The sequence below is a fragment of the Ascaphus truei genome, chromosome 6 (assembly GCF_040206685.1).
Source record: "Ascaphus truei isolate aAscTru1 chromosome 6, aAscTru1.hap1, whole genome shotgun sequence".
NCBI lineage: Eukaryota > Metazoa > Chordata > Amphibia > Anura > Ascaphidae > Ascaphus > Ascaphus truei.
The window spans coordinates 22,579,457-22,604,797 of record NC_134488.1 but is presented as its reverse complement, the minus strand read 5'-3'; the positions used below and the strand labels follow the sequence as shown (position 1 = coordinate 22,604,797).

Sequence of the window (25,341 nt, the reverse complement as noted above, 5' to 3'; positions counted from 1 at the left end):
AATAGTCCTAGATTTTACAAAGGCTTTTGATGCTGTTGATCAGGTTATCTTGGTTAAACAAGCTCCAGTGCTCTGGAATAGGGGAGTATGCTTTAAATTGATTTCACTCATACCTATCGGGTAGATCCCAATTTGTATTGACATGGCAAAAACAGAGTTCCTCATACTTCCTCCCAAACCTGGCCCTACTACCTCCTTCCACATTACTGTTGGAAGTACTATCATTCACCCAGTAGCCCAAGCACCCTGCCTAGGAGTCACACAACTCCTCTCTCACATTCAAAACGTATCTAAAACCTGTCGCTTTTTCCACCACAATATCACAAAGATACGCCCTTTCCTCTGTTACTCGACTACTAAAACTCTGACTAAGGCCCTCATTCTCTCCCGTCTCGATTACTGTAACCTCCTGCTGTCCGGCCTTCCTGCCTCTCACCTGTCTCCCCTACAATCTATCCTAAACGCTGTAGCCAGAATCACTCTACTCTTTCCTAAAACTGTCTCGGCGTCTCCCCTACTGAAATCACTCTCCTGGCTTCTTATCAAATCCCGCATCACACTCAATTCTCCTCCTCACTTTTAAAGCTTTACACTCTTCTGCCCCGCCTTACATCTCAGCCCTAATTTCTCGCTATGCGCCATCCCGACTCTGGCATTCTGCTCAAGGATGTCTTCTCTCTACCCCCTTTGTATCTAAAGCCCTCTCCCACCTTAAACCTTTCTCACTGACTGCCTTACACTTCTGGAATGCTCTTCCCCTCAATACCAGACTAGCACCCTCTCTATCCACCTTTAAGACCCACCTTAAAACACACCTGCTTAACGAAACATATAAGTAGCTCCGTGGCTAACACTATACACCTGATACATAAAGCTTGGCCCCCTGCAGCCGCACTTACCAGAACGCCCTCCTACTGTCTCTGTACGTTCTTCCTACCTACCAATTAGATTGTAAGCTCTTCGGAGCAGTGACTCCTCTTCCAAAATTTTACTTTTATGTCTGAAGCACTATTGATCCCATGATCTCTGTTATTTGTATTATTTGTTATTTATACGATTGTCGCGTGTATTACTACTGTGAAGCACTATGTACATTAATGGCGCTATATAAATAAAGACATACATACATCTTGGGCTCTAACTCTAGCCCCTTCTATGTCACCTGTTGGGCCCCTACTATTTTCAGGTTCTTATTAATGATCTATGCTTGTAAGGCAACTTCCAATGCACATGTACTGTATGCGGATGACAATCTTATATGCACACAGTCCTAGCCTCACTGACCTTGGACACATACTTCAACTCTAATTTTACAAGTATTATTCAAGTATTTATACTTTATACTCATTACCATATATGTTTTGTCAATTTGATGTAGCCTTGGGCACCCGTGTCTTCTGTTGTACGTATACATTTGCCACGCTCAGTAGCACTCATTTTGGCATAAATATATATTCATGATGTGGTGGGTGTAGGCATTTGAGCTATCTGGGAATGTGTGTTAATTAATTTCTGACTGGTAACAGTCTCTGGAGGTAGGTGGCACCTCCCCCCAGAGCTCGCCCCTCCTCACCTTTTTAACTTGGGAGGTTCTGGCAACTTGCTGAAATGGACAGGACTCACTGCAGTTCCTTCCCCTCATACAGAGGTAACAGGAAGGGTTCCCAGTGTAGTATAGGACCTGCATTTTTGGTTTACCTTGACGTTTGGTATGCAGGCTTACGACGCTTTGGCCAAAGGGTTTAACTAAATAACTAATAATAGTAATAACTTGGTTAAGTATTTATACTTTATACTCATTACCATATATGTTTTGTCAATTTGATGTAGCATTGGGCACCCGTGTCTTCTGTTCTAATTTTACAAGACATGAATACTGTATTTCCCAAAACAAACTGTTTTTAAATACAGTCAAAACTGTAACGATGGTATTTAGGACTAAAGCAAAATTTCTGAAGCTTCCAACGACAGAGCTACAGATCAGAACCAACTCGAACACCATTCTCGCGCCTCTCGCTAGTTTTAAGAATTTGGCTTCACTCCCACTTAACATTCAGGCTGCACATTGATACTCTGACATCCAAAACCTATGCCAAACTAGACATTACTTTATAGGAACAAATCCTCCCTAAGCCTGCTGGTCAGAAAGTGCATTGCACAGCAGATGCTAATGCCAATTATAGACTATGGGACATAGTATATGGCATAGCACCCCAAAGTCACCTTAGCAAACTTGACATCCTCTACAATTCAACATGCCACTTTGTACTACAATGTAATTCCAACACACATCACAATGCTCCTAGAACTAGATTGACTATCATTTAAAATCAAGCAGCAAAGTACATTTCTCCTGTCTTGCCTTCAAATAGTTTCTGGGCAAGCTACCCACCTATCTGAACAAGCTCCTCACCCCTACCACATGCAGCACTTATCACCTGAGATTGGACTCCAAAAGACTGTTAATGGTCCAACAAGGAATCCGATCGCTCCTCTTCTTACTGTGCACTTCATGATTGAAACAACCTCCTGGGAGACTCTCAAAACCGCCTCCAGTATAAATAATTTCAACACTTCAGCTGTCTCTCATTTTAACCTGGTCTGTAACTTACGCCCATAATCATATATTCTCTCTAACTGTCCATGAAATGTCTGTAAATTGAATATATAGCCTCTTTTAATTTAATGTAACCATGTATCGTCCTAATGGTGTGCTCAGGACATACGTGAAAACAAGGAGGTACCTCGATGTATTATTTTCTGGTAAAACATTTGATAAATAAAAAAAGAAAATGCAATAACTAGTTGGTAAAAACGCTACTAAATTAGCAGAGCCATGCACGCCAAATCGCATCAGCTATAACGGGTTAATTGCAGAAGAGATTTTCCCAAAGTGCTCCACAAAAGACTTGGCCAAGAACTGCAACTGTCCCTAAATGACCCAGTCTACAAAATAGGTGAGGCTAATATCCACATCGCTGTCTGAAGAGTTTTAAGTTCAAAATGATTGTACATTCGACAAGTATAGATATACGGTAGGATAAAGTATCTGTTATCTAAATTTAGCATAGGTTGAACTTGAACGCATGTCTTTTTTTCAACCTCATCTACTATGTAACAGAGCTATAGAACAGCCATGTTTACCTTTAAAAATGATTGTAATTTAGCCCTCCCCTTCATATAGAAACATGTACACACACAGCTCTGTGACGCATCTCTTCATGTTAACACTGTTTCACAATGCTTTGCTCCTGGCTAATATAGGATATTCTCAGAAAATGAGCTGAGTGAGAGCAGTGACGTCATCCCAAGAAACCAGCAGGTTTGCCGACAGATCCAAGGTGACGTCCATACGTTTGGCTAAAAGTCCATCTTACTCCATACCTGCCTAAATCATGGAATGCAGTCACTCTCTCCACTGCTATCCTGATACAGCTAATACCAGACACAGAGAACTACTGCAGACTGGCATGTCAGATAGACAGACAGGTGCGATAATGTAAGGAGTGGGAGGAGAGAAGGGAGAGGCAGAGTGTGGGAGGGATACGTGCTCTAGGTTTTCTCTCCTGTATTTTTATCCTCATGTATTTCTATACAAGCGGACAAAACTGCGTCAAATTCGCTCGAGATAGAAATGAGAGACGCTGCTGCTATGTATTAAGAAGAACGATTATAAATCAGAACTCATTCGGTTGGGTTAAAAATGACTGGTTAAAGTGTGACTGCGGGTCATTATCAAACCTAAAAAACTTCTAGGTCTTTATTATTTTATGACATACTTTAAAAAAAAAAAAACCTGATCCCTTTAAGTGTCGAGGTTTAAGTTTAAAATGTTGTGCTCTCTTGCATTCACATGCAGCACCGCTAAATTGGGGGTTTCCATGCGCGCTTTAAAAAAATAAACAAAAAACAACCTCTTTTGCGGTTAAATGGATCGGATGTGAAAGGGTTTGGATGGAGGGGACTCATTTTGAATGTGCTGCCACCCGGCCATAGGTGTGGTCAGGTATACTGCGGCATTGCACAATTCACTGTCATAATGTCCTTTCGTCTGTTTTCTACAGTGCTACGAACACTGGCACCTTTTATATGGCAAGAGTTCTAGGTTCCGGAGCTAATTGGTCACCTCGTGCGGTTCAACATGTACGCAGGCTGCATACACAGATTGCAAGCTCTTTGGGGGAAGAATCAGAATATCCGTACAGACAATGCACCTGCAGATACAACGCTCACAAAATAAGAAGTCCACAAAAATAAGTCAACATATTTTATTTTCAGGTTGACAAGTCAGCAATATTGCTTGTTTTGTTCATTTTAAATCTTCACTGTAGTGCAAATTTACAGAAAACAAACAGAAAAAAAATAAATAGTTTTCCTCTAATAAATGGGCTGCTTAAATATAAATACAGCGGAATTTTCCACGTCAGCAGGAGTTGCTAACCCAACTCCTCCAGTGCCATGCTGCCATTATAACCTGCCTGTGACATTACAACCGCCCATGCCAACAATGGCTATTACAGATCGATGAACTATCGTGTTTATTACTAAGAGACCTGTGAAGAAAGTGGGGGAATTACAAGCAGAAACTAATATAATACACGTCCCTGCAACACACACACACCTCATAAAAACAAGATGGTTTGCTTCACTCCTAGTAGGTCAGTTATAAACAAAAATCTCCCCTAATATTCAGAAGGGGTTAAGCCAGAATTGTTTAATGTACTGGAATCTGACCTTTCAGAGCAACGCATGGCAGGCCTTTCTGGTAGTGAACGGGTTATGACAGCCTTGTAAAAAGCCAGGCGCCTGCTTTGACAACGTTATTTTACTGGGCGACTGAAAGAAGCGGCCATGTGTCTTACTGCGTAACTATATAACCCTGTGAGAAAATGTGTGTGAACCCCTCATTTCCCTCCAGTCAGCTCATAAGAACTGGAATCTTATTTGGAAGTCTGGGCTCAAGATCCGATGGAACGAACGCAATAATAAAAAGTCATTACTGGAATTCCGAAATCATGTGTTACTTTAATGTGACCATTGAGAGTACTTAGCGCCCCTTCCAACAGAACAGCGATTTAATGAGTCAAAGCAAACAGAAACAATGTCACTTTGCTGAAGAAATTCTGCTGACAGCCGTTAAGAGATAAGAATCAGAAACTGCCAGAAACTCACTAGAAAAAGGTCAACATGCATTTTATGATAGACGGCTATTGCATTCCTGCAGAACTCGGGTAAATCAACTGAGACGTCCACAAGACACAGTCCCACACAACTTGAATTACTGCCCAGGACAGTCCATCCTGACAATGTTTGTGAACAAACGTGAATCCTGAATTCAGGGCGTTTCTTCTTTATCAATGTCCTTTTTCCAACTTTCCCTCACACGTAATAAAACCTAGAGATCGCTCAACTCCTCTGGGTTTTTGGATCATGGCTCTTGGATCCCGCCATGAACCCCCTTCTTTAATGCAATTCCCTTCTTTGATATGGTGACAAGCGAGGTAAAGCACAGTTATCAATTTAGTAACTGAATTTTAAGTGAATGTTCATTTATTGCTAACTCCATTGCAGATATGTCAACCTCCAGTGACTGACACACACACACACACACACACACACACACACACACGGCTTCCCCAGAGCCCAATCCCAGCAACCGCCTTGGTTCCCAAAATATTTGTATATTTTTGTCACACAAAAAAAAAAAAAAACATTCCCCCGCAAATATGGCAGCAAGGTCACTAGTTGAAAGTCGCCTTCATTTTTAGTAGCCACGGAAATTAGCCCCGACACCGTGGCCATTTTGTATCCACTGGGCAAGTAGACTTGCCTGGTGGACTACCCCATTTGGCGATCGTGATCCGAAGATGCCCAGAGATCGGCAGACCATGGCTAAGCGCAATTCAGGCAAACGGACTCCCCCCCCCCTTCCGCAATAATTTGTGAATACTCACACACCTGTAGCTTCCATGGGGAGTTCTGACTTGACTGCATTGGAATCTACATTGAATATGAGCCCAAGAGTGGAACCTCCAGCATGATTCAAACAATCATTAAACAACAGGACAGGACAGATCTGCAACGGCCTGTAAGTGGGAACGCAAATTAAGTTAACAGTTTTCCAAAAAAAAAGTGTAACACCGCGCAGGACAGCGTGTTCAGCTTGTGCGGAGGGGCTATGCTTTTAAACACAAATTGTTGCTGAAACTAGAGGACACATCATAGGGCTCAGCAACCGCGTTAAAAGAAAATGGAGGAATTCAACACTTTCGCTGTCATTCTTCGAATAGAACAAGTTTATTCGCCCTGAAAGTTGATATCGAAGTATGACGAGCACGACAATAAATACGCTGGGAGTAGATGAGAGCCAAGTGGAACCCAAGCGTCCTATCTAATGGAGGGAAGATGGCGGAACAAGAATGTCAGACAATTCCCTATCATGGCGATTTTTTCCTCTCTTTCATATTTGCTTGATGGGCTAGAACAGGGGTAGCCAACTGCAGTCCCCAAGAGCTACCAACAGGTCTGGCTTTCAGGATATCCCTGTTTCAGCACAGGTGGCTCAAACAGTGGCTTAGTCTACCTGTGCTGAAGCAGGGATACCCTGAAAACCTAGCCTGTTGGTAGCCCTTGAGGACTGCAGTTGGCTACCCCTGTTCTAGAATGAGGGGGTTAGAAGTAGTATTTACATTTTTCAGGTATAACCATTCAGCTTCCAGAAAGGTCTGCAACACACTCCAGTTACATCTGTCAGGAAAAGGTTAGTAACATCCAGCAAGAACCACTGGCATTGAAGGTTTTAAGAAACCCTCTGTGTGTGTATATAGAAAGATTTTCCTGAGCTGTATATTTAGTCAGGGCAGGTGTATAGCAACACTATCAACCAAAACCGTCACCGATCAGATCATCGCAGTGGGGTACGGCATAGCTGAAAAGGTAGATATAAGGGCAGTTACTTTAGATTGCAACTAATGTTCAGGGAGAGAGTCACTCATGGGTGCAGTGCAGTACCAATCCCACAAATATATTGGAACAATTCAGGTAGAGAACTCAAGCTTTTCACCCCAAACTATATAGACTCCATTTATGGCTAACAGATCTCCTAGACCACTGTTCCCAACTCATCCTCAAGAACTCCCAACAGGCCCGATTTGAAGGATATCCCTGCTTGGACCATCTGTGCTGAAGTAGGGATATCCTTAAAACTAACTTTCATGGGGCGGGGGGTCTTGAGAACTGGAGTAGGGAGCCACTGTAAGAGACCCTTGGATAAAACTGCAGTGCCCACCCCCCAGCCCTGTAATAACCGGCACCCCATTCCCCTTTGTCTGTCCCAAGCCGTGCCAACCTTGAGGCGATACACTGGGTATTTCCAAGCCATACAGTCTTAGAGCTGCCAGCCTTGGTATTCCTGGGACCCAACCGTTGAGATGTAGAGGTCGGGGACCTCTTTGCCATTCTCTACATTTGCATAAATAAAATCACACAGACTCTTATTAATTCGGCTAGAAGTTTACCATGTCAGTGCATAGGGAGGGGTCGGGGCTCTACTTTTAATGGGATAATCCTTAAATAAATAAACAGACATGTAAATAAAGGAACATAAAAAACATATATTAAAAAAAAAACGTGTCCATTGCTATTCAGAATGGGAGAAGAGTGTAGGTCATAGGGTCACTGTTCTTAATCGGAGTCATTCTCCAGCAACAAAAGGGTTACCATTCGCTGCAAATGCCTGCAGTAAAAGCCAGATAAAGACCCCTTTGCCATCAGCACGGCCTGCACTGCCTTTGTCCATGTGTTGCAAGGTAGAGCTGCTCTGCATTGCATCCATGCAGTGATCTAGCACCTGAATTTCACTGACGAGCAAAACAAAGTGAAAAACTCCTTCATAGAGGTGCACTGTGGGACGTGCATGCTACTCTCCAGCCATCTTGTACATTACAGGGGAAAAAAATCTATTGTACAACAAAGATTCGTGAACAAAAACTAGACCATTCGTGGCAGTAGGTGGCCACACACTTGGGACATGGGACATGCGGAACGAAAGACTGGGTGAGAGGAAAAAGCCACACAGATCAAAGAGAATAGGTATGAAATATGAACAAAGGGCAAGGGTAATAAGAGAACAGGTGGACGTGGCAAGTTGGAGAATAGAAATATACAGTGGTCCTTATTGCAGGAGGTTTGTAGGGTTAGACATGAAAAAGGACGAGTTTTACACAAGATAAGGAGTGTCCAGGGTACCAGACTCTTATTGGGAAATAGTTAGGGAAATACAAGCTTAGTGAAACATTACAATTCCAAACCATCTAACCTTATCCAATAGTAACCTAACTCATTCAGTGCCTTGTCTCTGGCACACACAAAGCATTCATCAGAAGCATTTAAAGCCAATGTTACGTGCAAAATTGTGCCATAACCATCTCTGGGATGAAGGCATTTGCAAAAAATAAATAAAAAATAAATAAGATGTTAGCACCCAAAAGAACAAGAGAACGAACGTTCAAATACTGCTGTCCAGAGTTTAAATATGATGCCTTATCACAGCACCTCCTACTCCTGTGTCTGGTATCAAGTGCTACATGGGATGATGCCTTGGGTAGGTTCAAAATGCAATGGAACAAAAACAGACAAAAAGAGCTGCGCCTTAATATAATTTGCTGCTTCCTTGCACATCAGGTCTACCCAGATAAGGAGGGAACCAAACGTCACACTTTTTGTCTCTTGATTTTGTCCAGGGATTCTGCAAGAGTTCAGCCATAAGCTGCAAGTCTCCTCGTCCCGCTGCAATGATCTGTATCCCCAAGGCGTTGGCTTGATCACAGACGGTGGGCATGTTCCGAACGTTTCCGCAAGTGCAGCAGAAGTCAATTCTTCACGGTCATTTGTGTGCATGGATAAATACGGTTTTACTGAAGAGGGGTGCTGTTGGGGCGGGTTAACCACTTTCCTGCTCGGGCGGCTTGCGCAGTGCACTACAGCAAATATTAACTCCTTCCCTGACGCAGAAGGATTAACCATTTCCTGCCAATTCAGGGGGGGGGATCCATTAAATCCCCTTTGCTGGTGGAGGGGTCTGTAACGCAGTCCTGTCGTTAGATGGTGAAGAGGTATCTTTGCAATGGGGTGCAGGCCTTTCCAGCAGTGAAGAGGTTACACGGGCAACGTGGGTGTCCTGAGAAGAGACCCCTTAGAAATGTGAAACCGGTGGTTCGCTCCCCCCCCCTCTTCAGCTCCGACAGGTCCCTCCTTGATGTGATGTGAAGAATCGTATTCTTTGTCAGAGGCTGGTGGAGGAGACGGAGAGGGTGGGGGAAGAGGGCGGGGGGAAGTTGAGGAGTTCTAGCACGGCCACCCCCACGCTGCTCCTCCGGGTGAACATGCAGGAGGCTGCCACCCACTTGTTGGTGCGAGGGTTGTACTTCTCAATGGAGTTTAGGCTGGAGCTCCCATCATTGCCGCCCACTGCGTAGAGCCATCCATCCATAGCCACGAGGTCATGAGTGCTCCTGGAGGAAGACAGGAGGCAGGAGAGGCTAGACAGGAAGTGAGCGGCGAGACTACCCATCTACCAGACATTTCTCATTCCACCAAATTTATCACCATTTAAACTCTTCACCAAAACGCCATCTTTTTTTTTTTATACATAACCAGAAGCTTTTTGAATGCCGGTGGGAGTGACAAGGCCAAGATATTAAGGGATCGTGAAATGACCCCGTGACAACGCCAAGATATTAAGGGATCTTGAAATGACCCCACTGATAACCCTGGGCTTTCAGTAGCATGTGAATTACTATGGTATTTTGCAGTATAATGACAACTGACAACTGCAGGCGACTCGAGACTGGAGCAGCAATGGTGATAATACTGGGCATTACCGGGCCTGTGCGGTCATGATGGCCAGAACCTGGCGTTATTAAAACAGATGTCAAGTGCTACACTGGGCTAGAATGGTAAACGAGATAAGCTGCCTTAACACAATGCCCTGTGGCTATTCAGCAGGGGGCTATAGCAGGGGTGCCAAAACAGGTCAGATTTTCAGGATATCCCTGCATCGTTACAGGTGGCTCAATCAGAGCCACCTGTGCTTGAGCAGGGATATCTGAGAAAACCTGACCTGTTGGGGGGGGGGGGAGAAAAGGTTTGAAGACTGGAGTTTAGCACCGCTGGGCTATGTTAACCATGCCTCTGCAGAGCTATCCCAGGTCTCTAGCCAGGGCTATCTGATGTTCAAAGATGGCTGAAACCCCCACAGGAGTGTATATACTGTGTAGTACATCCAAGTGCTAGTAATAGGGATTACCTTTCCACTTGATGTTTTAAAATGACAGAAATGACAGAAATGACAGATAGTCTCTTATGGGTATTGATATTATAGTTCCTTGTACGAGCTGATAACATGGATTGGGGAACCAATTAAATAACATCTCATTTCCGTCAAAATTCCAACCCCTGAGTCATTGTAGTGCTCCTCTCAGTGTCCCGGGACAATAAGCCCTGGGGTCTCCTCATCAACCTGCTCCTGGCACTGGCTAAGCTAGCCATCTAGAAGACGAGGAAGCAGCGTTTGGAAGGAGAGGTCCCAGTAAAAAATCGCGGCCATGTTCTGGACGCTGTTGCGCTCCCGTACCCGGCCAATGTACACGTACGCCGAGTCCACTGGGTTGGTTCCAGAATTTGCCTCCCAGTGGATGCCAGGCGGGGTGCTCAGCTCGGTATCCCCCATATTGATTTCTTTAAATTAACCCTCCATTTTTAGCGCACTTTATTTTCTGTTACCGTGCACTTGCTATTGGGTTATTTTGATATTTGCTTGTCTGATTTCTTTGGTCCTACTTGGTTCTAACCAAGTAGGATTGCCGTTCAACCGATTGGCCGGCCAGCAAAACCAGCACAAAATAGACCTCTCGCCCCGTATTGGTTCTCGCTCCACTTTCACAGCTTTCCCCCATCCAGCTCACCTTCTAATGTTCATCGGTGCCACACTCTCCCATGTGTTTGCCTTTGGGTTATATCTCTCCACAGAGTTCAGGCAGCTGGTCCCATCGTTGCCCCCAGCCACATACAGCATACCCTCCAGCACCGCCACCCCGGCACTGCTCCGGCGGCTCAGCATATTGGCGATCGGGGTCCAAGTGTTTATCTGGAATACAGGAAACAAGCCTGGGGGTGAGCGGCTGGGAGCCACGGACTGTACGGTGAGGGGTAGCCACGTGAGCCTGACTGCCAGCCTCACCCACTCTTAACTCTGCAGCTCTCAATCTTCACAGAACTCTGTGCGGTTCCCCCAGGAAAATCTACAAGAGAAACAGGGCCATTGTGAGATCTGCTGGGTCACTCAGCCCTGGCAACTGCAACATTCTCCACGCTGCTGCCCATGGTGCTCGGGTAATGTCTCGGCCATTTAACTAGCCCTTATAATGACTACAGCATGTACATATTTTTTTCTTGTGCGTTGCATAGATAGGATTTCAGGCAGACCTTTAAATATACCTTATGGATTTCAAGTTCTTAAACGAACATTACTTAGATTGCAAGCTCTTTGGAGCAGGGGCTCCTTTTCCTATTGTTAGTTTCAAGTCCGAAGAGCGTATTCCCACTATGTGTTATAATAGGTCACGTGTATTACGGCTGTGACGCGCTACGTACCTGGATGACGCTATATGAATAAAGATATTCACTACAAAAAGAAGGGAAGATGTTCCATGGCCGACTGCTTTCACCAACGTGTGCTTAAGTATGATTGGGACGTCATCGCTCACGCATTCTAGGCAATAGCAGCCATTTAATTAAATGAAAATTATTTAAAATAAACAATACAAAAAAACTACTGTAGTACGGTGTCAAATATTTGATCAAGATCTGATCACTGCTTATTTATCTTGAAATTAAATGTATTTACCATTAAGGACATGGTCATTATGATAACTTTAACAGACCTACGGTAACAATTCTAAACTTTTTGGATGCCTCAGCCATTGGATCAGAGGAGTAGAGAGGAAGCTGGATAACAACCACTGTAGCAGTTACCAGTAATACAGAACAGGTCTCTCCCTGCTGGGGAACCAGTGAACAAGAGCTGGGAGAGGCCATTATTTACACGCTCCGCTCCCGGTTCACGTGATCACATTTGAGTCATGAATTGGTTCTTGGAATTAGATGTAGTCCTCCTCGCCTAAAATGCGCCTTGAACCAAAACAAACCTGGAAGTGTCTCTTACTGCAGAAGGCACGCGACTAGCTAGATTACAATATTCATGTCGGACAGGGGACAATTTCAGCAAGTCCTGAAAAACAGACTACATGTGGCTCTTCTAATCGGGTTCAACACAGTCGTGTAATCCAAAGTGCAAGGGACGCGCGCGCCAAATTGTGCTCAGATTCCAATTAAAAGGCCACACCGGATAAACTTACTATCTATATATCTAACCCAGGAATGGCCAACTCCAGTCTTCCAGACCCATCAACAGGTCAGGTTTTCAGGATACCCCTGCTACAGGGGATATCCTGAAAAGAGCTACCAATGGGTCAGGTTGAGGACTGGAGTTGGCCACTCCTGATCTAGCAAACAGAATCCTAACCAGGGAGAGATCTCCAGAGGTGGGGGACTGGGAAGGGAGACCCCCAAATGCGTGCACTCTGTTACCCTGACGTAGCGAAGGTCTCTGGTAGTGATGAGTGGAAAAGCTCTGTAGCCCTATGGGATAATGTGTGCCAGTGTACACAGGCACCAGGGGCGATACCAGTGTCAATGTAACATGTATGCAAGTGGAAAAGGTGCCCTAGTAATAACTGTTGGGCAATATGAATAGGGCATACAAATATTTTTAATGGCAACAACCAATAAAATAGGGAGGGGACACCGGATACTGAGATGGACAGTACCCAAGATATTTAAGAGTACATTCCACGTAATATGCAGGTCAATCGCTACAGGTTGCTGCCAGCCGTTATGCAAATGCTATGCGGTGACTCAGAACTATAAGAGTTAGTGAGCCTTAATGTCAGGCTGTGTGGGAGACCGAAGGTGCCTCAATATGCAGCACTATGGCCTGAAGGACTAACATAACAGCTGAGCGGCGGTGCGTAAGAGGCACTGATTTGCAAGACTAGTGGAACGGTGGTGTGACTGTCCTTAGTGAGAGCGGCAGGCACGCACTGCACTGATGGGGAACAGGTCTCGTAGGTATGGGAGGCCCTATTAGGGACTATACCTGAAGGATATAAACTGGGCACGTGTGATTTAACCCTCTGTGCAGTGCACTTGGGCAGGGTGTGGTGCACACCCCGTGTGTGATTAATGGGAGAGCAGTGAATGTTTTTGACCTTACCTGTGGCTCATATTTTTCCACAGTGGCCAGGTGAGAAGAGCTGTCGTAACCTCCAACAGCATAGAGATTGCCATCTAAACAACACCAGAAAGAAGCAGGGATGGGTTACACAGACGGTCTCCCACAGGCCGAGTATAAAATGCAGACAATTCTCACATATCGAAGCAGCACTCCATGCGACAGTATGCATTTCTGAATAGGATTGAAGCAGGGGGTCTCTGGAGCTGAACCGTGTCGATTTCCGCTCCGAGGACCCCTTCCTTCCCGAGATACTTACCGCCGTGTGGGGTGCCGGTAGCAGTCCTGGCTGGGTTTACAATATGGTGGTTGAAAAATTCCATGGGCCAATCGGAAGCTGCCACATCACCCCCTGGTGCCTTCCTATTTTCCCACGTGACCTGGGAGCTTTAGACTGCAGAGAGATGCCGACAGCACCTACGGAGGGTCTGTCGCTCGGGAGGCAGGGGGTCCCCAAAGCTGAAATCAACACGGTTCTGCTCCAATCCGATTAAATAAATAATACATACCAATCGCTTGGATTGTGGCTTTAAAAGAGGCACTACAAGGCAAATCAACCCCTGCCAGTAGGGGGACCCACCTAGTGTTGCCACCCGGACATATCTGCGTCTGGTGCTCATGGCGGCTATAGAGGTCCATGTGCCCGTGAGCGGGTCGTAGCGCTCAGCGCTGGAATGAGAATGTGGGGAGAAAGGGAAAATAAATTAAAAAAAACCCAGCTCCCGGCTTTGCCCGTACTAATAACAATGCGCAGAGCGCACGCTCATACTTGTATCGCTAGTGCAGGAGTGGCCAACTCCAGTCCTTAAGGGCCACCAACGGGTCAGGTTATCCCTGCTTCTGCCCAGGTGGCTCAATCAGTGGCGCAGTCTTCGACTGAGCCACCTGTGCTGAAGCAGGGATATCCCCACAACCTGACCTGGAGTTAACCCTTGAGAACTGGAGTTGGCCACCTCTGCTCTAGTGCAGGCCTGCAGTGGTTAAATATACCTAGCCAAAGTGCCACACAATACGGACACCGTGTGCTCCTCCCTGTGTATTACACACCCTTCTCTAATCTGGGTGAAACGCCCTGTTCGGCAGCCCCCCCCCCTCCCCCACCACATGCCAGCAGGTTACACAGGCGCCTTCACGGCAAAACACATGCATTGTCACAGTCCCGTGCGCTTATAGTGCAAGCGACGGAGCGACAGCGCTACCAGAAATCTGGCAGTCACTGATATTTGATTTTTTTCGGCGACGGTCTCCCCTTGCGGCCAATCGGGAGCTTCCCTGTGCCTCTGCCCTCCCCCTTTTATGACGTCATCCTGCGACGTCGCCTAAACTTCCAAATACAACTCGTCGCAATGGCGGTGACGTCATCGGTTGCCGCCTGTATAAGCGCAGCCTAACGCGGCAGGCATAATCTTATACGGGTCAATGTTCAAATGGATTACAAAATTAGATGTTGTGCTCATTTGCATGTCATTTCCCAGAATCCCTGGCTGCAGTGGAAGCCCTGTATGCCAAGAGATAATGGGGAATAGCAGGGTTGCCGTCCTGTCTTGAGATAAGTGTTCACAGGTGCTAATTTTATTTCCCCATACATCACGGAGAGGGCAGTATATATTTCTTCTCCATGCTTCCCCTTTTTTACACCTATAGATCTGCCTACCTGTTCAAGCAGGATGCGCCGTCATATCCTCCCGCCGCGTAGAGCAGCCCGTGTAGCACCGCCACCCCGAGGCAACTGCGTCGCGTTCCCATGGAAACCTCCGGCTGCCACGTGTTGGTTACCGGGTCGTACGATTCCACGGTGGAGAGATCCGACGTGCCGTCATAGCTGTGGAAAGCCGACGTGGCGTCAAGAACCGGCTTACCGCTGCCAGGAAAACGGGATGAGGGGAGCACTGCGGTGCAGATTTCACACGAATATAATAGAAAGGGTCTCCGAGTGATGGGCCGCATTGCACGCCCTTGCGAAGGGGCGCGTAGGATCGTGGCCTCGGTGACGAGGGGCATGTTCGTGGTCCCTGGTCCTTACCCGCCTACAGCATACAGCTTGTTTCCAATGGCAGCCACGCCTACCCGGGCTCTTCTGGTCGACATCGAAGCCACCATGTGCCAGCGGTCAGTGCGGGTATCGTACGCTTCGCAGTCACCGTGTATGGCAAACAGGCTCCCGCCGCCTGCACAGACAGACACCATCACTATGACACATTGGGGCTTATTCTATAAACGGCACAAGCGGAAAGCAAGAGGTAGCCGCCAACACAAAATGGGATGTCGCCCTCTTCCAGACCTGGGGAGGCCAACTCCCTGTCCTCAAGGGCCACCAACAGGTCAGGTTTTCAGCATATCCCTGCTGTAATTATGTACATAGTACATGGAGAAGTTAGACAAGTCCTTGCCCAGTATGGCCAATTCTGCGTTTCTTCTCAGCCCGTGAGGTGGCCACATACATTTTGAGAGACGTTGCAACCAATTTTGCATTTCGGACTTCACCGAATTTATTAAATACCGGCGGATAGCTAAAATTTGCGCGTTTGCCACGGTGCACGGATGTGCAGAGCCAGAATTAAATGGCTTATAATAATAATAAAGCTTTTAAAAATCGCCCAGTTAGGACACGTGGAGAGGGCTTTCTGAACACAGCTTCGCATGGATATGCAGTTATCGTATGTTCATCGAATAGGCCCCCTAGACTCAAGCTATCACGCTTATATTCAGACTCTGATACGCTGAAGTATCCTAGCACCGAAATAACCAGACGCAACTCTCACAGGCAGATAGAAACACAATAACCGTGGTATGATGGACACACAGTTACTCCAATACAAAAATGTTCTACCCACCTGATATCCGACATATCGGTACAATAGCTGGAGCCGTGCGGATAACCAAAAACATGCACATTTAGCGCAATACGCACGCTGATCGATATGCTCATCACTCGGACGCCAGAGATATGAAACCACAACAACAAGCTCAATGATACTCAATGCTACTCCATCACTGAGCCACACGCACACCGAGTATCAGGCACAGATACTCATATATACCCGATTACTGTGATCCCTGGATACATGCGGGACATGATCACTCGGGGCATTTGTGAGTATCAATCACTGCGGTACCCACAGATATGCCGTCACTTTCAGATGCACTCAGTGTCACTGATACTTCTACATACCGTACTGCAACAGTATAACAGACAATCGCTGGTACTCAGATATTCAATACCTGTAATACTCAGTGACCCTGGTACAGAGAATGGGTGTGTCTGTCCCCTTACCTACGGCAAAGAGCACGGTGCTGGCTCCCTCGCAGCGCCGGGGTCGGGTTCGGCTGTTACTCAGCACTCCACGCTGCTCTGGCATCAGATGGTACTTGAGAGCCTCGATCAAGAGGTCTTTACACTCGGAGTGATGGCGCACGAGGAGCTCTGTGTCCACGCTGCTCATCAGGAAATCCCTGCTCAGCAGCGGGAGGCGCACACACTTCATTAGCTACAGAGAATAAGGAGGAGGTGGAGAGTTACCCACTGCTCATACACTATGCCAGAGACCTGGGGGAGAGTTACCCACTGCTCATACACTATGCCAGAGACCTGGGGGAGAGTTACCCACTGCTCATACACTATGCCAGAGACCTGGGGGAGAGTTACCCACTGCTCATACACTATGCCAGAGACGTGGGGGAGAGTTACCCACTGCTCATACACTATGCCAGAGACCTGGGGGAGAGTTACCCACTGCTCATACACTATGCCAGAGACCTGGGGGAGTGTTACCCACTGCTCATACACTGTGCCAGAGACCTGGGGGAGAGTTACCCACTGCTCATACACTATGCCAGAGACCTGGGGGAGTTACCCACTGCTCATACACTGTGCCAGAGACCTGGGGGAGAGTTACCCACTGCTCATACACTATGCCAGAGACCTGGGGGAGTGTTACCCACTGCTCATACACTATGCCAGAGACCTGGGGGAGTTACCCACTGCTCATACACTATGCCAGAGACCTGGGGGAGAGTTACCCACTGCTCATACACTATGCCAGAGACCTGGGGGAGAGTTACCCACTGCTCATACACTGTGCCAGAGACCTGGGGGAGTGTTACCCACTGCTCATACACTGTGCCAGAGACCTGGGGGAGTGTTACCCACTGCTCATACACTATGCCAGAGACCTGGGGGAGAGTTACCCACTGCTCATACACTATGCCAGAGACCTGGGGGAGAGTTACCCACTGCTCATACACTATGCCAGAGACCTGGGGGAGTGTTACCCACTGCTCATACACTATGCCAGAGACCTGGGGGAGAGTTACCCACTGCTCATACACTGTGCCAGAGACCTGGGGGAGAGTTACCCACTGCTCATACACTATGCCAGAGACCTGAGGGAGTGTTACCCACTGCTCATACACTATGCCAGAGACCTGGGGGAGTTACCCACTGCTCATACACTATGCCAGAGACCTGGGGGAGTGTTACCCACTGCTCATACACTGTGCCAGAGACCTGGGGGAGAGTTACCCACTGCTCATACACTATGCCAGAGACCTGGGGGACTGTTACCCACTGCTCATACACTATGCCAGAGACCTGGGGGACTGTTACCCACTGCTCATACACTATGCCAGAGACCTGGGGGACTGTTACCCACTGCTCATACACTATGCCAGAGACCTGGGGGACTGTTACCCACTGCTCATACACTATGCCAGAGACCTGGGGGAGTGTTACCCACTGCTCATACACTATGCCAGAGACCTGGGGGAGTGTTACCCACTGCTCATACACTGTGCCAGAGACCTGGGGGAGTGTTACCCACTGCTCATACACTGTGCCAGAGACCTGGGGGAGTGTTACCCACTGCTCATACACTATGCCAGAGACCTGGGGGAGAGTTACCCACTGCTCATACACTGTGCCAGAGACCTGGGGGAGAGTTACCCACTGCTCATACACTATGCCAGAGACCTGGGGGAGTGTTACCCACTGCTCATACACTGTGCCAGAGACCTGGGGGAGTGTTACCCACTGCTCATACACTGTGCCAGAGACCTGGGGGAGTGTTACCCACTGCTCATACACTATGCCAGAGACCTGGGGGAGAGTTACCCACTGCTCATACACTGTGCCAGAGACCTGGGGGAGTGTTACCCACTGCTCATACACTATGCCAGAGACCTGGGGGAGTGTTACCCACTGCTCATACACTATGCCAGAGACCTGGGGGAGTGTTACCCACTGCTCATACACTATGCCAGAGACCTGGGGGAGTGTTACCCACTGCTCATACACTATGCCAGAGACCTGGGGGAGTGTTACCCACTGCTCATACACTATGCCAGAGACCTGGGGGAGTGTTACCCACTGCTCATACACTGTGCCAGAGACCTGGTGCAGTGTTACCCACTGCTCATACACTGTGCCAGAGACCTGGGGGAGAGTTACCCACTGCTCATACACTATGCCAGAGACCTGGGGGAGTGTTACCCACTGCTCATACACTATGCCAGAGACCTATAGTTACCCACTGCTCATACACTGTGCTAGAGACCTGGGGGAGTGATACCCACTGCTCATACACTATGCCAGAGACCTGGGGGAAAGTTACCCACTGCTCATACACTATGCCAGAGACCTGGGGGAGTGTTACCCACTGCTCATACACTATGCCAGAGACCTATAGTTACCCACTGCTCATACACTGTGCTAGAGACCTGGGGGAGTGTTACCCACTGCTCATACACTATGCCAGAGACCTGGGGGAGTGTTACCCACTGCACATACACTGTGCCAGAGACCTGGGGGAGAGTTACCCACTGCTCATACACTGTGCCAGAGACCTGGGGGAGTGTTACCCACTGCTCATACACTGTGCCAGAGACCTGGGGGAGTGTTACCCACTGCTCATACACTATGCCAGAGACCTGGGGGAAAGTTACCCACTGCTCATACACTATGACAGAGACCTGGGGGAGTGTTACCCATTGCTCATACACTGTGCCAGAGACCTGGGGGAGTGTTACCCACTGCTCATACATTATGCCAGAGACCTGGGGGAAAGTTACCCACTGCTCATACACTATGACAGAGACCTATAGTTACCCACTGCTCATACACTGTGCTAGAGACCTGGGGGAGTGTTACCCACTGCTCATACACTATGCCAGAGACCTATAGTTACCCACTGCTCATACACTGTGCTAGAGACCTGGGGGAGTGTTACCCACTGCTCATACACTATGCCAGAGACCTGGGGGAGAGTTACCCACTGCTCATACACTATGCCAGAGACCTGGGGGAGTGTTACCCACTGCTCATACACTGTGCCAGAGACCTGGGGGAGTGTTACCCACTGCTCATACACTGTGCCAGAGACCTGGGGGAGAGTTACCCACTGCTCATACACTATGCCAGAGACCTGGGGGAGTGTTACCCACTGCTCATACACTATGCCAGAGACCTGGGGGAGTGTTACCCACTGCTCATACACTATGCCAGAGACCTGGGGGAGTGTTACCCACTGCTCATACACTATGCCAGAGACCTGGGGGAGAGTTACCCACTGCTCATACACTGTGCCAGAGACCTGGGGGAAAGTTACCCACTGCTCATACACTATGCCAGAGACCTATAGTTACCCGCTGCTCATACACTATGCCAGAGACCTGGGGGAGTGTTACCCACTGCTCATACACTGTGCCAGAGACCTATAGTTACCCACTGCTCATACACTGTGCTAGAGACCTGGGGGAGTGTTACCCACTGCTCATACACTATGCCAGAGACCTGGGGGAAAGTTACCCACTGCTCATACACTATGCCAGAGACCTGGGGGAGTGTTACCCACTGCTCATACACTATGCCAGAGACCTATAGTTACCCACTGCTCATACACTGTGCTAGAGACCTGGGGGAGTGTTACCCACTGCTCATACACTATGCCAGAGACCTGGGGGAAAGTTACCCACTGCTCATACACTATGCCAGAGACCTGGGGGAGTGTTACCCACTGCTCATACACTATGCCAGAGACCTATAGTTACCCACTGCTCATACACTGTGCTAGAGACCTGGGGGAGTGTTACCCACTGCTCATACACTATGCCAGAGACCTGGGGGAGTGTTACCCACTGCTCATACACTGTGCCAGAGACCTGGGGGAGAGTTACCCACTGCTCATACACTGTGCCAGAGACCTGGGGGAGTGTTACCCACTGCTCATACACTGGCGACACACTTTATTCGAGCTTGGCTAGTCCCACGAATTCGGGTATACCCGGGTGTATTGAGGTTTGTGACTGTTTTCTGCCCGAGTGCATTGAGTTATTTTCCAAGCAGGGATTGAAGCATTTTATTCCCGCTGGCTGCAATACTGCACAGTATATATATATATACTGCATTACAATTCATGAATTTATGCCATCTGGTAGACACGCGAAGCATTGCAGCCTATTAAATCCTAATCATTATCATTTAACAGATCAGCCGCCCATCAGCCAGGCATGAACCCAGGCTGGGAAGGCAAATGCAACGGGGCTTGTCAGAGGTGAGGAGTGGCGCATTCCAGGTATCTGCCAGGTACATACCGGGTATTTGCTCGAATAAAGTGTGTCGGTGCAGTACACTGTGCCAGAGACCTATAGTTACCCACTGCTCATACACTGTGCTAGAGACCTGGGGGAGTGTTACCCACTGCTCATACACTATGCCAGAGACCTGGGGGAGAGTTACCCACTGCTCATACACTATGCCAGAGACCTGGGGGAGTGTTACCCACTGCTCATACACTGTGCCAGAGACCTGGGGGAGTGTTACCCACTGCTCATACACTGTGCCAGAGACCTGGGGGAGAGTTACCCACTGCTCATACACTATGCCAGAGACCTGGGGGAGTGTTACCCACTGCTCATACACTATGCCAGAGACCTGGGGGAGTGTTACCCACTGCTCATACACTATGCCAGAGACCTGGGGGAGTGTTACCCACTGCTCATACACTATGCCAGAGACCTGGGGGAGAGTTACCCACTGCTCATACACTGTGCCAGAGACCTGGGGGAGAGTTACCCACTGCTCATACACTATGCCAGAGACCTATAGTTACCCGCTGCTCATACACTATGCCAGAGACCTGGGGGAGTGTTACCCACTGCTCATACACTGTGCCAGAGACCTATAGTTACCCACTGCTCATACACTGTGCTAGAGACCTGGGGGAGTGTTACCCACTGCTCATACACTATGCCAGAGACCTGGGGGAGAGTTACCCACTGCTCATACACTATGCCAGAGACCTGGGGGAGTGTTACCCACTGCTCATACACTGTGCCAGAGACCTGGGGGAGTGTTACCCACTGCTCATACACTGTGCCAGAGACCTGGGGGAGAGTTACCCACTGCTCATACACTATGCCAGAGACCTGGGGGAGTGTTACCCACTGCTCATACACTATGCCAGAGACCTGGGGGAGTGTTACCCACTGCTCATACACTATGCCAGAGACCTGGGGGAGTGTTACCCACTGCTCATACACTATGCCAGAGACCTGGGGGAGAGTTACCCACTGCTCATACACTGTGCCAGAGACCTGGGGGAGAGTTACCCACTGCTCATACACTATGCCAGAGACCTATAGTTACCCGCTGCTCATACACTATGCCAGAGACCTGGGGGAGTGTTACCCACTGCTCATACACTGTGCCAGAGACCTGGGGCAGTGTTACCCACTGCTCATACACTGTGCCAGAGACCTGGGGGAGTGTTACCCACTGCTCATACACTATGCCAGAGACCAATAGTTACCCACTGCTCATACACTATGCCAGAGACCTGGGGAAGTGTTACCCACTGCTCATACACTATGCCAGAGACCTATAGTTACCCACTGCTCATACACTGTGCTAGAGACCTGGGGGAGTGTTACCCACTGCTCATACACTATGCCAGAGACCTGGGGGAGTGTTACCCACTGCTCATACACTGTGCCAGAGACCTGGGGGAGAGTTACCCACTGCTCATACACTGTGCCAGAGACCTGGGGGAGTGTTACCCACTGCTCATACACTGTGCCAGAGACCTGGGGGAGTGATACCCACTGCTCATACACTATGCCAGAGACCTGGGGGAAAGTTACCCACTGCTCATACACTATGCCAGAGACCTGGGGGAGTGTTACCCACTGCTCATACACTATGCCAGAGACCTATAGTTACCCACTGCTCATACACTGTGCTAGAGACCTGGGGGAGTGTTACCCACTGCTCATACACTATGCCAGAGACCTATAGTTACCCACTGCTCATACACTGTGCTAGAGACCTGGGGGAGTGTTACCCACTGCTCATACACTATGCCAGAGACCTGGGGGAGAGTTACCCACTGCTCATACACTGTGCCAGAGACCTGGGGGAGTGTTACCCACTGCTCATACACTGTGCCAGAGACCTGGGGGAGTGTTACCCACTGCTCATACACTGTGCCAGAGACCTGGGGGAGAGTTACCCACTGCTCATACACTATGCCAGAGACCTGGGGGAGTGTTACCCACTGCTCATACACTGTACCAGAGACCTGGGGGAGTGTTACCCACTGCTCATACACTGTGCCAGAGACCTGGGGGAGTGTTACCCACTGCTCATACACTGTGCCAGAGACCTGGGGGAGTGTTACCCACTGCTCATACACTATGCCAGAGACCTGGGGGAGTGTTACCCACTGCTCATACACTATGCCAGAGACCTGGGGGAGTGTTACCCACTGCTCATACACTGTGCCAGAGACCTGGGGGAGTGTTACCCACTGCTCATACACTATGCCAGAGACCTGGGGGAGAGTTACCCACTGCTCATACACTATGCCAGAGACGTGGGGGAGCGTTACCCACTGCTCATACACTATGCCAGAGACCTGGGGGAGCGTTACCCACTGCTCATACACTATGCCAGAGACCTGGGGGAGTGTTACCCACTGCTCATACACTATGCCAGAGACCTGGGGGAGTGTTACCCACTGCTCATACACTATGCCAGAGACGTGGGGGAGCGTTACCCACTGCTCATACACTATGCCAGAGACCTGGGGGAGTGTTACCCACTGCTCATACACTGTGCCAGAGACCTGGGGGAGTGTTACCCACTGCTCATACACTATGCCAGAGACCTGGGGGAGTGTTACCCACTGCTCATACACTATGCCAGAGACCTGGGGGAGAGTTACCCACTGCTCATACACTATGCCAGAGACCTGGGGGAGTGTTACCCACTGCTCATACACTATGCCAGAGACCTGGGGGAGTGTTACCCACTGCTCATACACTATGCCAGAGACCTGGGGGAGTGTTACCCACTGCTCATACACTATGCCAGAGACCTGGGGGAGAGTTACCCACTGCTCATACACTGTGCCAGAGACCTGGGGGAGAGTTACCCACTGCTCATACACTATGCCAGAGACCTATAGTTACCCGCTGCTCATACACTATGCCAGAGACCTGGGGGAGTGTTACCCACTGCTCATACACTGTGCCAGAGACCTGGGGCAGTGTTACCCACTGCTCATACACTGTGCCAGAGACCTGGGGGAGTGTTACCCACTGCTCATACACTATGCCAGAGACCAATAGTTACCCACTGCTCATACACTATGCCAGAGACCTGGGGAAGTGTTACCCACTGCTCATACACTATGCCAGAGACCTATAGTTACCCACTGCTCATACACTGTGCTAGAGACCTGGGGGAGTGTTACCCACTGCTCATACACTATGCCAGAGACCTGGGGGAGTGTTACCCACTGCTCATACACTGTGCCAGAGACCTGGGGGAGAGTTACCCACTGCTCATACACTGTGCCAGAGACCTGGGGGAGTGTTACCCACTGCTCATACACTGTGCCAGAGACCTGGGGGAGTGATACCCACTGCTCATACACTATGCCAGAGACCTGGGGGAAAGTTACCCACTGCTCATACACTATGCCAGAGACCTGGGGGAGTGTTACCCACTGCTCATACACTATGCCAGAGACCTATAGTTACCCACTGCTCATACACTGTGCTAGAGACCTGGGGGAGTGTTACCCACTGCTCATACACTATGCCAGAGACCTATAGTTACCCACTGCTCATACACTGTGCTAGAGACCTGGGGGAGTGTTACCCACTGCTCATACACTATGCCAGAGACCTGGGGGAGAGTTACCCACTGCTCATACACTGTGCCAGAGACCTGGGGGAGTGTTACCCACTGCTCATACACTGTGCCAGAGACCTGGGGGAGTGTTACCCACTGCTCATACACTGTGCCAGAGACCTGGGGGAGAGTTACCCACTGCTCATACACTATGCCAGAGACCTGGGGGAGTGTTACCCACTGCTCATACACTGTACCAGAGACCTGGGGGAGTGTTACCCACTGCTCATACACTGTGCCAGAGACCTGGGGGAGTGTTACCCACTGCTCATACACTGTGCCAGAGACCTGGGGGAGTGTTACCCACTGCTCATACACTGTGCCAGAGACCTGGGGGAGTGTTACCCACTGCTCATACACTATGCCAGAGACCTGGGGGAGTGTTACCCACTGCTCATACACTATGCCAGAGACCTGGGGGAGTGTTACCCACTGCTCATACACTATGCCAGAGACGTGGGGGAGCGTTACCCACTGCTCATACACTATGCCAGAGACCTGGGGGAGCGTTACCCACTGCTCATACACTATGCCAGAGACCTGGGGGAGTGTTACCCACTGCTCATACACTATGCCAGAGACCTGGGGGAGTGTTACCCACTGCTCATACACTATGCCAGAGACGTGGGGGAGCGTTACCCACTGCTCATACACTATGCCAGAGACCTGGGGGAGTGTTACCCACTGCTCATACACTGTGCCAGAGACCTGGGGGAGTGTTACCCACTGCTCATACACTATGCCAGAGACCTGGGGGAGTGTTACCCACTGCTCATACACTATGCCAGAGACCTGGGGG

At 48.9% G+C, this 25,341-nt stretch overlaps 1 protein-coding gene across 7 annotated transcripts in view; it reads right to left on the bottom strand.

Moving 5' to 3' along the window:
- Positions 1-6,608: 6,608 nt before the first annotated feature.
- Positions 6,609-25,341, bottom strand: part of KLHL17 (kelch like family member 17) — a 113,145-nt gene continuing 94,412 nt past the window's right edge. For 5 of the 7 annotated variants that reach the window (XM_075603614.1, XM_075603608.1, XM_075603611.1 and 2 more), the window contains 7 exons: positions 16,626-16,839; positions 15,375-15,519; positions 15,006-15,173; positions 13,932-14,020; positions 13,334-13,407; positions 10,965-11,146; positions 6,609-9,539 (listed from right to left, as the gene is read on the bottom strand). In XM_075603614.1, the coding sequence (XP_075459729.1) occupies positions 9,284-9,539; positions 10,965-11,146; positions 13,334-13,407; positions 13,932-14,020; positions 15,006-15,173; positions 15,375-15,519; positions 16,626-16,839 (1,128 nt within the window). In that variant the 3' untranslated portion in view covers positions 6,609-9,283. The remainder of the gene's footprint in view (positions 9,540-10,964; positions 11,147-13,333; positions 13,408-13,931; positions 14,021-15,005; positions 15,174-15,374; positions 15,520-16,625; positions 16,840-25,341) is intronic. The other 2 variants (XM_075603609.1, XM_075603613.1) reach the window with 1 other exon arrangement.